We start from the raw sequence: 15,232 nt of genomic DNA on the forward strand, positions 1-15,232 counted from the left end.
CGAAAAAGAAATATATTTTTTCCAAACAGAATATATACATATGATTATCACTTGATACAATGAGCTAAGTGATGAGTCGTGAAATCTATCCATCACCTTTGGTATGCACTCAGGTTGTAAAGGAATAATCAAAAGCAGCTTTGATTTATCTTGAGAACTGATTCTTAGCAACCTTCTCTGAGTATGTTTATGCAATGTAAATATAGAACTGCTTCCCAGTCATGCTTATATAAGGAAGATGCTTATTTCCCCACACCCCCCCCATCTCCAACCTGTGCACTCTTCCTAGATGTGCAGGTGGCTACAATCAAACAACTTCTTGGATCAGCACTTCAAACGCCAGCACATCGGTTACTTTGAGAAACTTACTGATGTTAAAGAAACAAAGTATTTAAATGCAAAGATAAATTCACATGCAAGTTGCTTCGTTTGATGGTAACTGTTTACATTTATGACTGACTTAGGTACGATACAACAAGTAACCACTAAACGTAGTTACTGGTGGATACTTGGCTGGTATAGAGCCAGCTGCCAGCCTGAGCCAGACTTCTTGACCATAATTTAACTCTAATAAAGCATTTCCAGTAATTACTCTGTCAGTGTACTTGTTACTATTAATATTTTCAGCCTGGAAAGTGAGTTTGTCTATTCCATCAACGACCAGATAGCCAGAGGCACGTGGACTAAATGATTCAATGGTATATTCAAAAACATAGACCCCCAGATACGGAACATGGAACTTCCCGGTTGCTGGGGCAAATGAAGCTCCGTAGTTGACATCCAGATTGTTAAATCTGATGGGCCCTGGGGTCGTCATTCCATACGTGTGAGAGGCAAAAAAAGCCACCATAGGTGCATATCTGTATGATCCTTTTGAAAAATCTGGAAAGGAATGAAGAATAATTTCAGGTAACTTTACATGTATAAAGGAAACTCCGACCAGACAGCAGATCAAAAGCAGCTTTTCTGCAGTCACATCATCCAGTAGCTTGAGCAAGTGAAACACAGTATTTCTGTATTGTATAAAAAGTAGTTTTCTTCACAATTAGTGCTAGGTGTATCCACAAAAGAATTATTTTAGAAACAGCAAGGGAACTTTATGTTTGCTTATAGTATGTTATCATTAAGTGAGCTGCTATTTTTATCTTCTTTCTTCACCCCACTCCACCTCCCCTGAAGTTTTTCCCACTCCAGGATCTCTTTCATTGTTCATCTGTGTGTGCTGAAGTCAAGAATTTTCTCCACAAATCTTAGACGAACACTGAAGAAGTTTAGCACTCCTGACATTAAATGAGGGAATAAAAGTATACGTTTTTCTCTTCAAGATGAGCCTGCACACTATCATTTGCTGCCACTGTACAAATGATTTTATTCACTATTTGTATGCTGTCATGAGTAAGAATCAGCCAAATGGCTGCTGAAAGCTGTATGGGATTCACATTTCATGTGGCCTGGATGTAAATTAGTTGTTTACTGGACTGAATAAGCACAGCTTCCACTTCTCTTTTTTTGAAATATCTTTCAAGGGCTGCTTCTTTTGCTGATGAAAATCAGAGGCGTGCCCAAAATAACTCCTTGAGGCCATACTCCCACACATCATGGTAGCTACTAGTATGTCTACAGCATTTATGGCCGTGCTGAAGCTAGTATTTCCCAGTGATGTGATTTTACCTCCCCCTTTGAATTCAGTGACATTGTGTTCGAATACATCTATTGTATACCCTCCCACACTGCACAATCCAGCAGGGAGCTTTCCAGCTATTATGGCTGGGCCCAGCCCAATTTAATCCCATCATCTGGCCATATTAAAGAAAGAGATCATGAGTCACCCACAGGGATTAATGTCCTCAGCACCAAAGCACAGGACACTACTACTTGAGTTGGCACTCATTAAAGTGAAATGTGACACCTTTGACCAGCAAATGCTCTCTAATTAGGCTCTGGGGCAGAGCCCGTACTGCCAGCATATTGCGCTATGAAATACTTCACTTGCCGACACTCAGAGAATTGTCGTTCACCAGCTTCGTACTGCAGTTGACTCCTCCAAAGGGGTGGCGACAAGCACAAATAAAACTCTGTCTGTCATTGATACAGGTTCCTCCATTCTGGCATGGGGAACTGACACAAGCTGAATACTGCCCTGTGAAAGAGAGAGAGAAAACCCAACAACCTCAGTTGCAATGTCATTACAGCAACATTTCCCAAGTTTTCAGTGTTTTGGAAAGTCTCTTTGTCAATTCATAATGTTGGTGGAACTTCTGCTGAGGTTCTGTGTGAAGGCCAACTTCAGATCCTGTCCAGGCTGTTCGGACCATTTGCTAGTCCAGCCTCCCTCTTTGTCTGAACACAGCATGCCCTCAGCTAGCCTCCAAGACACTCAGAATTACCTGTAATTGCTGCATTTTACTTGTCTCAGAGGGTCAAGTATGTGTAATAAGATGAAAGATACTGCAAATCTAACTTCCTTGGAGCATCTCACTCAACAAAAATTATGAGAACCATCAAAAGATCAGGATATCTGAACAGCTGTGTTCATAGACTCCAAGAGATCCCTGTCAAGAAACACCAACCTTTTCTTGCTCATTTCTTCTGTCATGTTCTCCTTTGTTTAGTGACCTGCCTCCCTGCAATATAAATTTAAAGCCAGCAAAGCCTGGCTACAGCCAAACATTAGGAAATTCTCCTTCTGCTGTTCCCTACACCAGTCTTTCCATAATAATCTAAGGCAGGGTGGCCCTACAGGTGGTCCTCAGGACAGATTCAGCCTGGAGAATACTAATTCCCATCCGGAGATGGGGGAGCTAAGAATCCAGCTCTCCTTGCTGCAGCCTGACATGGAGACCAGCAGTCCACCCAGCACCAGCTGCTCACTTGCCTCTTTGAGCTAGTCAGAGTGGCAGTGAAATTTTTGTGCTCACCCTCCCTCTTCCCTTTTTGTATGGCAGCCCTAAGACACTACAACAAACCCAGACACAAGTGAAAATCAGGCGGTCTGAGATCATGTGATTAAAGAAATACATTGGACCAGCTAATTAATCTTTACTAAGAACGGCAATGTGCTGAGAGGCTTGAAGCTGACCATACTGCGGGAGCCCTTCAGAAACAAACAGCAAAACTTGGAAGAGACAATACTGACATACCCAATTTTATCTCCTTCTTTTGGTGGGATGAAAGAAATAGTTCTTTTCCTGCTGGTTCAGGCAAATCTGTGCTTTGGTTTCACTAGTGCAGACACAGAGGCTGCTCTTTTCAGACAGCTAGCTTATCCTTGGGAGTACCAAAACACAGATTTTGTACTGCTGGTGTACAGGTTGGGCTGTCCTGTCTGTGACATTGCTCACCCAGATATGTCACAAGCACTGCAGAAGAGTATGGCTACTGGTGATGAAAGATTTTAAATGCTGTCCAGACCACTTCTAGTACTTGTCCTTGCCTGTAAATAACTAAATTCCAGAATCTCTACCAAGATTTATGTAAAAGCTTTGTATCGCAAGCAACACAAATTCTACCAAACAGGGGGTTTTGCAAAGCACCCTCACTGAGAATGTCCTTGCCTCTTTTCCTGACTATGTATGAGCTGGCCAGATCATGCCCAGCTGATATGGAGAAAGCTGTCAGTCTAGGGCTGCTGAGCTCTGAGACTATCTACTGAGTATAACCGTATAATACATTGTCATAGCAGTTGGGGGGGGGGGAAGAACACTCAGGCCACATTAAATATTGCTATGAAAAATTCTGAACAAAAAGCATTCCCAAGGCATAAATTTTTCCTTTATCTCGCTTTGGTCAGGTAAAGGTCCCATGTTTTAGAAAATTGACCTTTTCTTTGCCAGGAACCACCAGCAGAGCTCTGGAAAGAGAACGCCACACAGTTCTGCTACGGTAAATCTAGGTTGGTAGGTGGCAACTGGAAAAGCCTTGATAAAAGGGTCTACTTATTGCCAGGGAAATGTTGAACTGGATCTTCACATAGATATTTCAGTAATGCCCATAGTTACCTTCAGATTCCCATCCAGCCATTTCACAGACTGCTGCATTAAGGAAAACTATTTCTCTGAGAAATTGTAGTTCAGTGAGCAGAATGCTAAAAGCACATTGTATGGTGCCACTTGAACTTGCACTGATGGAGCACATGGACTTAAAAACACAACAGTAATTCTTTTCACAGAAAATAACGTCCATCCCATTATGCCTGAAATAAAGCAATTTACGACTGTCATCACTGGAGTCACAGCACAGGCAACTGGACATCAGGAAATAATGTTTTTCTTCTCAGATAATAGTTTTGCTGCACTCTTAATTGAGGTTATTTTTCACTCATATTTACCAAGTATCCACAACATCTCACTCATATTTACCAAGCATCCGCATATTTACCAAGTGTGAAAGGAAAACGGAAAAGAAAGGAAAACAGCTGATTGTGCTGACTGCGTCGTATTCCCTAAATACAAAAGCTTTGTGTAAGAACACAGCAGCCTCTCTGCTAATTGGCCTCTGCTTATCATAAACAAGAAGTGAAGTAAATAAAAAAAAAAAAAAAAAGATGGAAAAAGGAAAAAGATGACAAAAAGAAAATTATAATGAGAATGAAGACAGTGTTCTAACAGTCTGCTGAGGGGTGATATTGCCTGAACTTAACCTTGGAGTTAAATCAAATTCAGATGTAGCTTTACCTACAATAAATAAACACTCCAGGTGCAGAATTGCTTAACAGCAGCTGGGGAGCCTGCTTCTTTTGCTAGAACTAGGAAAAGCTGTGAAGAGGTTTGAGTCGAGTTAGGAATTTCAGAGTAAGAGGCAAATGCCCTAGCTCTCCACTGAGCAGATAATCTCTATATAACTTCCATGTGATCTTACAATAGCATGTTTTTGCTGTCGTTTCTGGCTGAGGCTGCCCCTCTGCCCAATATTTTCTTTTTCTCTTTCCTTGCTGAAGGGCATTCTGCAACACTATGTCTATATTCTCTGCTTCAGGTAAAGATACCAAGAGGTTCAGATTAGGAAAATATTTCGTACTATAGTACATAACCTAGTTTTAATTAATCTTTCACAATGTGGTAGTGTAGATGGGCAAAAAAGGGAGACTTTATAAATTAAATTAACAGCTATACATTAAATTGCAGCTATTAATAGCAGAGAATAAACTGAACGCAGTTGCTATTTACACTCAGTATGGTAGGAGTGAGGAGAGCCAGTTAATGCTGAGTTTTGCTGCTCTTCAGGAGGGCAAGGAGCCAGAAGCTCTTTTGGGAAATAGACTGCCAGTGCTGGAGAAACAAATAATGAATCTCTGTCAGTATCTACTGGGGTGTTGTTTAGAAGCAAATCGAACATTTAGCAATTTAACAGTCTCCTCATGGAAAGAAGTGACTCCAGTGGTTCAATTTAGAAATGTCTGAACAGGAAATAACTTACCAACATTTTCTCAAGTTATCAGTAACTATCACTCAGGAAGTGCTGGGAGATTGGACAAGCCTGGGAATCTACTAAACCGCCCTGCTCGCACGGCAGTTGTCAGTCTACAATTATTAATCACCTCTGGCTTAGCGCTCTCAGTCTGACAGTGATAAAAGCAATGAGCATCCCCAGTGGCCTAGATGCAAGGAGTGCCAGGGAGCAGCAAGAGAGAGGTATCCCCACTGGGGCTGGCACCTAGGAACTGAGGGTGACAGCAGGGCTGGTGCCTCACCTGGAGAGGTGACAAGCAGAGCATGGCAGGCTGATCATGGTAACCGGGGCTAGTCACAGCCCAGCATGACAGAAAAGGCCTGGGATTTTGGCTTGAGCTGAAACAGGGATCGCAGGCCTGCTGGCAGGGTGTGCAGTCTGGGGGCTAGGTCAGGATGCCCAGGGCAATTAAGGCCATCGGTGCTCTCCAGGCCCTGACAGGGTACTCGGATATAAGCGCTGTGTAGGGTGTTTGTGGTGCAAAAAAAGCACAAAGATTCACCTGCAGCGCTCTTGGGCAAAAAGCAAGGAGGAGTGGTGCCTCAGTTGTCCTCTCCAATTTTGGGTGGGGACAAATTGTCAAGACTGATCTCAGATACTTGGACTTTAGCAATTCTGCTTCTCTGTTAAGCAGAGGTATCCAGTGTGATGATTTCAGCATCACTAAACTAAAAACAACAAAATAGTTTAATCTACCCATTAGTCTAAAGAGTATATATGCAGAATTGAAGTATATGTCAACAAACTGAACCAGAACAACTATCAAACCTGTGCAATAAAACACAAGATGGAAAAAACCCCACATTTAAATAGCTTAATTTCTCTGCAGGCTTGACTGAAAAAGTGACAATGGAAGCTTGCATTTCTGTTAGGAGTCAGAAATCATGTGAAAACAAAATCAGAAATAAGACACAGGGAAAATGAGAAAAGAAATTACCCCTCCCTCACATGGACGCACTGTTTAAAATACATAAATATAACACAGCTGTACTCTGAATTATTCATGTTGATAGGAGGGTGGCATAATTTGAATAAAGCAAAACTATAACTAATACAAGACATGCAACAGGAAAGCATTCACCTTTCGAAACACGGCCTCTTGATTCTCTAGAGCACAGACACAGCACTAAACGGCAGCGGGAAAATGGGAACTGAGCTAAGCTGCCCTCACGCTGCATCATGCACTTCTGTAGTAGAACGGTGCATTGGAATGTAGGACCAGACATAATCCATAACCAAGACTAATGAAGAGTTCACTGTTTATTTTTTCTTTAAAGGCTGTCATCTCCCCTACGTTAGATACTTGAAGCTGTCTTAAGGCCATCACTTTGTTATTCACCCCAGGTTGCCATTACAGTCAGTATTAGGTAAAGGGTTAGATTTTTTTATCCCTCATACACACATTGCAGCCTCTGGCTGACATAAATCTTTTCTTTTGTTCATTCCACAATACAGGAAGTCTCCAAGTCTGTATGTCCCTGCATACATAATGCAATCTCACATCATTTCCCCTTGATTTCAAATACCTACTGAGGAAAGTATTACCTCAGGGTCCAATCCTGAATGCAATAAAGCCAATGAAAATCTCAGTCTGTTAGAGCTGGATCAAAGATTGAACATATAGGAATCAATGAGAATTGTCATTCACCACTTTATAGAGTGTTATTCTAATATTTTTGAATTGAATAAAATCATCTAAGATCGAATACATGTTATAATTAGCCAATTATGCCTTAGGGTTTCTTCTAGAAACTTTAATAGGGTCAGCATGTATCTCTGGATTGTCTCCTGGAACTTGAGAGAAAAAGCTTTCCTGGAGAAGTAAAATCTACCCCGGCAGAAGATGAATGCTTGTTAATTAGGATAATGGTCTTACTTCTATAACTTACAGAAATGTAATGTATGATTTTGCTAGGCATGAAATATCATTGAATGCAAAACTCGTTACTGATGGACAAGTCTACATAAACATTGCTATGTAGAAACCTTAAAAATAGGGCTTTTCAACATCTGCAAAGATCTGCACTTTCTGTAAGAGTAAGCATACACCAAACGTTATCAAGCAAGCTATTTGTTAAAATTCAGCATAAGATAAATAGCAGATAGGAAAGACATTAACTCATTAATGTGGAGTAAAAAACAGAGCAGGTGGCAGCTTCCTGTGTTCCAGATGGGTAGCACTAGTGTTATTATCCAACAAAGTAGAAAGCTTGGTAAGGATTAGAGGTGTCATGTCTCATTTTCCCTTAATTTTAATTGTGAGCAAGGGTTTTGAATTTCCATCCTGCCCAGTGGCAGGAACAGGCAGAAAAGAGAAATGACTGAGAAAGAATTACAATTTTTACTACCAAAATATTCAAATTACTTTTTAGTAAGAATTTGTCAAAACTTGGTGCATTTTTAAGTATGACTGCCTGTTGGAATTGCTGTGTGTCCTCTCTAACTGAAAAGATAGCCAAGGATTGGAATCCTTTCAGTGGGGATGGCTTTCAACGGAAGCCATGGGACTGGGGCTTTAAAAAGAATCCTTTCCATTGATTACTGAAAAGTGTGGTACCTAGTACAGGAGGAGATGAAGGAGAGAGTGGAGGGAAGGGAAGGAAGAGGCATGGAGAGAGAGAAGGAAGAGGATGTTGCCCATGGTCTTAGCACATGAACAGGAGTGGTAGTTCTTGCTACCCCTACATCTGCTTACAATAGAGACCAAATACCATTCCAGAAATGTTCATAAGTTTAAGAATGCTTTACTTAGGAAAGATTTAGGTTTGGGTCTTCAAAAGTATCTGGACATCTTATCTGTCATTTAGGAATCTGTCTCACTTATTTTAATGTGAATTAGAGTCCTCTGAGGATTTCTAGTGACTTAATCACTCATCATTTACTGTATTTTCCTAGAAATGATATTTCCATAAAACATTAGCTGGTGCTATTGATTTTCACTCAAGTCTGATTCCAAAAGTCATAACTCAGAGTTTGTGTTTCTGTGAATTCATCCATATCAACTCATTTCACATGATGATGTTTGAATTTAAGTTCAGATTCACATTTAAAACGTTCATTTTAAGAATGGCAGCTCCTGCTCAGCTGAGCTGTCCTCCAGATGGACTCAAGTCAAACCTACTTTATTGGCTGGGCTCCTGATTCTGCAAGAGCACACCATTGTAATTGTAACTGCGCTAATAATCTCAATGAAATACTGAAGGAGCCGGCAAAAGCCTTGTTACAGTCATTTGGTGTATTCACTTGCTTCAGGTTTTTGATACTTTTCATCCCCATGGACACTGCAAAGTACTGATGCAACTCTAGATTTCTCTCCCAGCTTGCATCTTTATTTACTGAAATTGCTAATTGAGATGCAAGCACAAAATTCTTGTAGTTTAGATTTTGTCTAAATTGTCAGTTACATTTGAAACGTCAGGTTCTCATCTGAGTGTGTGTGCATGCACATATATCTTAAACTGATCAGATGTGAATTTATTAAGGAAAATTAAATGAAGCTTCTAGATGCCTTAGTGCAGAGGCTCCTCATAAGCGAAATAAATTATCTTGCAAGCAAGAGACTAGAGTAACCTCTAGTTCCTCTGAAACACTCTTTATGCCAGTCTTTGGATGTTTTATTCACCCTCAGTCAAGTTCTTCCACCTCATTTCATTACAATGGCTACAGAAGCCTTTATTACAAAGACTCTCGTTTTTAGTAGAGTAAAACTTACTACCTGGATCTATAGTATTATCCGTGTTTCTCTGAGTTCGGCTTGCCAGGTTCACGGTGATGTTTGCTGCTGATTTTTTCACCGTGGATGGTTTCTTTATAACTGGTTTCACCTGCTTCTGAAGTTTGGTGATGCTGTTCATTGCATTTGCCACCGATACGTCAACGTGCTGAGTTAAATTTGTCAAGATAGTTCCTGCTTTTATTTCAAGCACAGATTCAACAAGCTCTTTGAGGCCTCTCTGCAGCAGGGGGATATCTGGCTGAGCAAGTTTAATTAGCACAGGTATACTTGCATTCACTTCTTGGATGCGGCTGTTGGTATCCTGACACAGCCCCCAGGCCTCATGAGCAGTCTTGTTCAGAAGTGGAATGCTGTTTGAGAAGCGGATCGACTTGGCTTCCAGGGCCTTGACCCTGGAACTCAGTGTCTGGAGCTGAAGTGAGACCACTTGTTCTTTCTCTGTTGAGGCAGCTTTGGTTTTTTTCAGAGAGACACAGTTGTTTGCCAAAAACTTGGAAATTTTTGACTCCACATTCAGAAGGCGAACCTCATGGTCCTTTGATTTCTCCACAGAGTCAAATAGTTTTTCTTCCAGGTGGCTGATATCTTCTTGTTGATTGTCCACTCTTGACGATGTATCATTTAAAATATAGAAAACTCTTCTGAAATTTTGGAGGATACTTCTGTCAGACTCTTCATATGGAAGATCAGAATGGGATGGTGCTACTTGTGAAGTGAATTCATACTTCTTGCCAATGAGCAGTGTCCAGAGGGATTCGTTCAACTGTTGGAACTGGGGAATGAAAGCCAGGAGGCTGTCCAGTTTCTCAGCTCTGCCACAGCAGACTTCAGTCTCATTTCTTAGAGCATGTAGCATATCTTTCAGTACATAGTTGTCTTGAATAGAATCAACAGCGCTGTTTATTACTATCATGGTCTTGTTTAATCCATCTTCTATTTCCATGGAGCATTCATTAACACGACTCTCAAACAGTTCCTGATAAGCCTGAGATTCATTTTTAAGTCCTTCCTGAGTTTTGGAAAGCTCCTTAATTGCAGAACTCATTCTGTTGATGACAGTATTGAGGTTTTCAAGCTTCTTATTAATTTCTTCAGCTTGGATTTGTTGTTCATACTCTGAAGTCAGACTAAAAGGTATCCCTTGTTCAATCAAGGGTTGCAGGATCTCCATATCATAGCACAAATCATTAATTTGCTCATTCATTTTGTCCATCTTATTGTCCAACGGAAGGACCAGGTCAGAGAGGCTTTTGTTTAGGACCAGCACATTCTCTTGTGTTGCTGCCAGCTGTGTTTGGAAATCCCTTCTGCTCTCTGACAACATGTCATCACAGACCCCCAGAACAGAGTCTCTCTGAACTTCCAGTGTGACACTGAGATTGCTGATCTTGCTATCTTGGACTCTTAAGTCATCATAGATCTGCAGCACCATCATGCCTTGTTTCTTTACTTTCTCATGCAGTGTGAACAGGTACTCTGTAACGTTGTACTCCATGACTTTATCTGCTGAAGGGATGCTTTGGCTTGAAGACTGTTCAGCTGATAACAGTTGTTCATGAGCACCTTTCATTTCAGTAAGAGTCCTATTTAAAGATTCATAATAAATGACACTTCTTGACTGTTGATGTTCCAAGTTATCTTCCAAGAATTTCTGCTTTTCCCGCAAAGCTTTCATAGGTTTATCACAAGTGAGGGTCATTTCCTCTTTCATCTGAACCATATGACTCTTTAGCTCCAGAATATCAAGATTTGTTGGCCCACTGTCTTTCTCCTGAGCCAATTTTTGCTGGGTTTCATTCAGATGCCTGACTAATTCTTTTGTATTTTCAAGGTCATATGACAAACTAGACATAGTCTTGAAAATTTGAGCCATGCTGTCTTGCATTTCAACTTGAAATACTTTGAAGTGTTCTCTGACAATGTCTTTGGCTAATTCATTAATACTTCTGGTTTTGAGACCTTTGGGGAAAAAGGAGAAATGCGGAAACAATCAAACCAGTTGTGTTAGCAGCATCTAAGTTTTTTTCACAATGTGAGCAAGCACAGTGCTGTACAGAAGCGGAACACACACATCCCCGCCCCAGTTTACCCACCCATAGAGCAAAATTTAAAGTTGAGGAATGTAGAGCATGGCTAATAGTGTTTGAAGACTCATCTCTGTTTCTACTGAAATCAAGAGGAGTTTTGCTATTATTTTGAAAGCGCAAACTCGAAATCTGCATGTGGTATCAACTTTGATCTCCTAGCTAAGCTGCTCCTGACCACTGAAATGAGACCTGAGTGCTTTTGTGGCTTGCTCATAAGAAAGTGATCTGTCCTTTCTCCACTGGGAAAATAAGAAAAAAACACCTGCTTTATCAACGTTATGGTCAAGAAGTGAAAGCAGAGATTATTACCTTTATTACCTTCCTATTCTATTGTATGTGCTAAGTGATCATACAACACACTATAGTGAGAAAGAAGCAAAATAAAAAGAATAGCTGTATTGAATATCTAAAGTTAGTAACATGACAACTGCTGCAAAAGGCAGATATTTTAAAGGTACAAGCAACTCTTTAAATAGCTCCTAGGAATACTGATCCTGAAAAGTACTAGGCAGAGGTGAATGTGTGGGAATTCTGCTCCTGTGAATAACATCAAAATACGTCTCCCATATAGCCTTAGACAGGTTAAGACAGTCATAAAATAGTGTTCATCAAGAGTGCTGCATAACAGCAGTAGTTCTGCTCTGGTGTGAGGGTAGAAGGATTTTTTTAATCCATTCTCCAAAGGTAGCCCCTATGTCCAGCTAAAACACTGAAGCACTCTTTCCACAGTTTTTCTAAACTCTATGAACACTTGCAGACAGCTTGTGATATAATGGTTAAGCGCTTCAAGCTCTACAATGCCTTGAAGATCATCAGTTCTCTGATTAAAACTGTATTGATAAAGACAGAAATTCTCTGTTGCCTTCCTGTATTTTCCTCTCAATTACTTCTATAGCCTGGATTTTATTGCTTCATCTCTAAAACAGCAAGGCATGTTCTGAAACCTTATTTGAAGGTACATTCTCAGCAAGACCAGTAAAATGGCAGGAAATCAGACCCATGAAACACAACGCAACTTTGGGCTCCAGGAGTGCAAAATGATTCCAAACAAAAATGGTTTTGTTCAGTAAGCTAGAGAGAAGCACAGTACTTTTTCTATTCAGGAGATCCATTTGAATTGTGCGTTTGTTTCCAGCTGGAAACAGAGATAAAGTATTGATAATATTTGCTTTTTATGAACTATAAATGAGTCTCAGTCTTCACTACGTCTGCTAAAATGGACAGTAAACACCTTTGATGCTTAGAGGGGAAATCTGTCACTTGTTCAGATGGTGTTTTTTTCAAGGCAGGATATAATAGGCAGGCGCAATAAGTTTGATAGTCTAAAAAAGAGCCACTTCAGAAATACAACATAAAGTTTCCTAAGCAATAGAACTACTGTCAACTGTGGTCACAGATGTCACAGTGATTTTTACACAAATTATAAAAAATAGCAAATTGAAGAATACTGAGATTGCCTTTATTATTTTACTTTTTACTACCTGAACAGCAGGTAAATGACTAGGCAGATGTATACACATGAACATGCACACTTACACACAGAACTTTGTCAGTGAACTTCAGTGAAGGAAAACCAGTAAGATAAGATACCTCAGAATAAGGATGTCCTGGTAGCTGAGAGACAGAATCAAGGAATGAATGCAGTGTAAAATGACTGACGTGTAGAGAAACCATTGTAACTGATGATTTGGTCCGGTTACTTTATGATGCTGAGAAATGTTCTGTGCTTTAAGAAATGCAATGAGCTGCGAAGAAAAGTTTAATGGCTGTGGAAAGAAACAAGGTTACTCTACACCTTCTGTCAGGAGTTAATTAAACTTCTTCATCTCAGCAACAACTCTTGATAATAGACCACCCTGCTGTGAGAGGTTTTCCACAGGATCTGTGCTGGCATTTTCTTTCTGTGACAGTCAAGTACCCGTCAGCCTTTTTTTCTCCCATTCCTACTCTGTTTAGTTGAATCGCAGGTGTTGTACAGAGCTCAGCTCTGGTTTTCAGGTGTTCTTGTTATTAAGGGGGTGGAACTTGATAAAACAGACAGCTTTGGGTTTCTCTCCCTTACTTACTGGCTAGGACAGCTAGGGAGCTGGTAAGCAAGTGCTATTCTAAAGTTCACCAGGAGCTGTGGGAGCACACTTCTCCACAGAAAGACCTGACCCAGCTTATAGATGACAACTGAGTATATTCTTAAGCTTGAGCTGAGAATACAGGAGTCCATTCACGGATGTAACTCAATTTCTCGGTTGCTCATTTTGAAATAGAAAGGTCCAAACTACCTTTGAACATTAAAGATCTCTTGCACTTTTTATGAGATTATAAATTTTAATTTTAACTCCCTGGCTGAAATCCAAAGTGTGTAATTACTTTGTGTCAACATGTACTCCCTTTGCAGTTTCAATTATTTGAAGAACAATGTGCAAAATAAACGAATGTACACAGGAGACTGAGTTAAGGTTATATATCCAGCTGCAAATGACATTTCTGACTTGGCAGTGATTAACTGTTGAATTCATTTTTAGAGGAGTGTACATATTAATAATGAAGAGGAAAGGAGTCTGTAAAAAGGCTTGATGCAGAGTGAAAGGAGGAAAAATGAATAACAAGATGTAAGCAGAGTATTTTAAATCAAAGGGAGAACACCGAATTATTTTCTCTAAGTAGGAACGGTCTCCTGGGTACTGAAAACAATTTTTAAAATGTACAACAGGTTTCACTAATCAAATCAGAGGAGCATATCAGTTACTCCAGTGAATGTTACCCTGTATCAACAGACGACGGGTTTGTGTGACCAATGGCTATTTACAGATGAAACCAAGACATAAATGCTTTGGAAACCATATTTAATTGTTCGTTCACAGAAACAGACCTCACTCCTAACAAACCCTGATACAAAGCTGGGCAGCCATTACAATTTCTGTGATAAGAAAAAAGGTGATTAATGGATATGAGCAAAGGACCTGGGCACCATGGGAAGAAAACGGAAAAGTAAGGGACGAAGGAGGAAGTCTGAGTATCATGAAGCAACTACAGACTTAACTGTGCTTGAACAGCGTCTTGCTTCAGAACGGCAGTGGTAGGGGGGGAAGGTTGTGTTCTGAGAGTAATCTTTAGCAAGTCTGATGTGCCTATACTGCACATCTGTACCAAGTTAGAGGACAGCATGGAAACTCCTTCCAGCTCCTGCTACTTTAGGATGCGCTTTGCCCACTTGGAGTATGACTGACTGATTTTCTCTGGACAGAAGCTGCAGTTGCCCTTTGACATTACATATAGAAGTCAACAGAAACACTAACCTTGCGCTCTCTCCCCTCATTCCTGCTATTTATTTATGTACAAGCCAAGAATAACCTGTATTGGAGTGCCCATAATTAGAGTCAAGGAAAGTAGTTGACAGCAGCATTTTCATTAGAGCTACTTGATTAGGAGATAGATTGAGAACAAAAAAAAGGGCCAGCAAATGGACATTTCATCTAAGCAGGTATAATACAGAGCATTGCAGATAAAAACAATAAAGGCTTGGAACACATTTGCAGAGAAGTGTGAAATAAAGGGGGTCTTTTGTACTGCATATTTTAATTAGGACTTGGACCCTTAAATATAGATAGGGAATGAAGAAGGAGGAGCACATGATGCAGCAAAAGACCTCTTGGAATAGCATGAAAATGACAGCTAGAATGAGTGGTATATAGAAAAAGAATGATGAAGGCAAAGCAGAAGGGAAATGGGAAATATTCAAAGATAAATTAAATGTGTACCCAAGGGTCAAGAATGCCATCTAGCAATATGTGGAAAGGTGAAAGCAGGTCACTGAGGGAGAGATAGGATAAACTTGATCCAGGGTACAATAGAGCCATCTAGCATGTGGCATGAGCAACTCAGGAGACAGAGGACTGAAAATACAAGAAACAGGACCACACTTTGTAAATTCGAGAGAGATACAAAAGGACTTATTGTTTCATTT

The 15,232-nt window shown here is 40.3% G+C and overlaps 1 protein-coding gene across 2 annotated transcripts in view; it reads right to left on the reverse strand.

Annotated features, from left to right (window-relative positions):
- Positions 1 to 460: 460 nt before the first annotated feature.
- The window catches only part of MMRN1 (multimerin 1), a 46,173-nt gene continuing 31,401 nt past the window's right edge, over positions 461 to 15,232 (reverse strand). For both annotated transcript variants that reach the window (XM_086464526.1, XM_086464525.1), the window contains exons 6-8: positions 9,164 to 11,143; positions 1,994 to 2,140; positions 461 to 882 (exon numbers count right to left, since the gene is read on the reverse strand). In XM_086464526.1, coding sequence (XP_086320652.1) covers positions 461 to 882; positions 1,994 to 2,140; positions 9,164 to 11,143 — 2,549 coding nt within the window. The remainder of the gene's footprint in view (positions 883 to 1,993; positions 2,141 to 9,163; positions 11,144 to 15,232) is intronic.

Source organism: Leptosomus discolor, chromosome 4, assembly GCF_034619465.1.
Source record: "Leptosomus discolor isolate bLepDis1 chromosome 4, bLepDis1.hap2, whole genome shotgun sequence".
NCBI classification, from domain to species: Eukaryota; Metazoa; Chordata; class Aves; order Leptosomiformes; family Leptosomidae; genus Leptosomus; species Leptosomus discolor.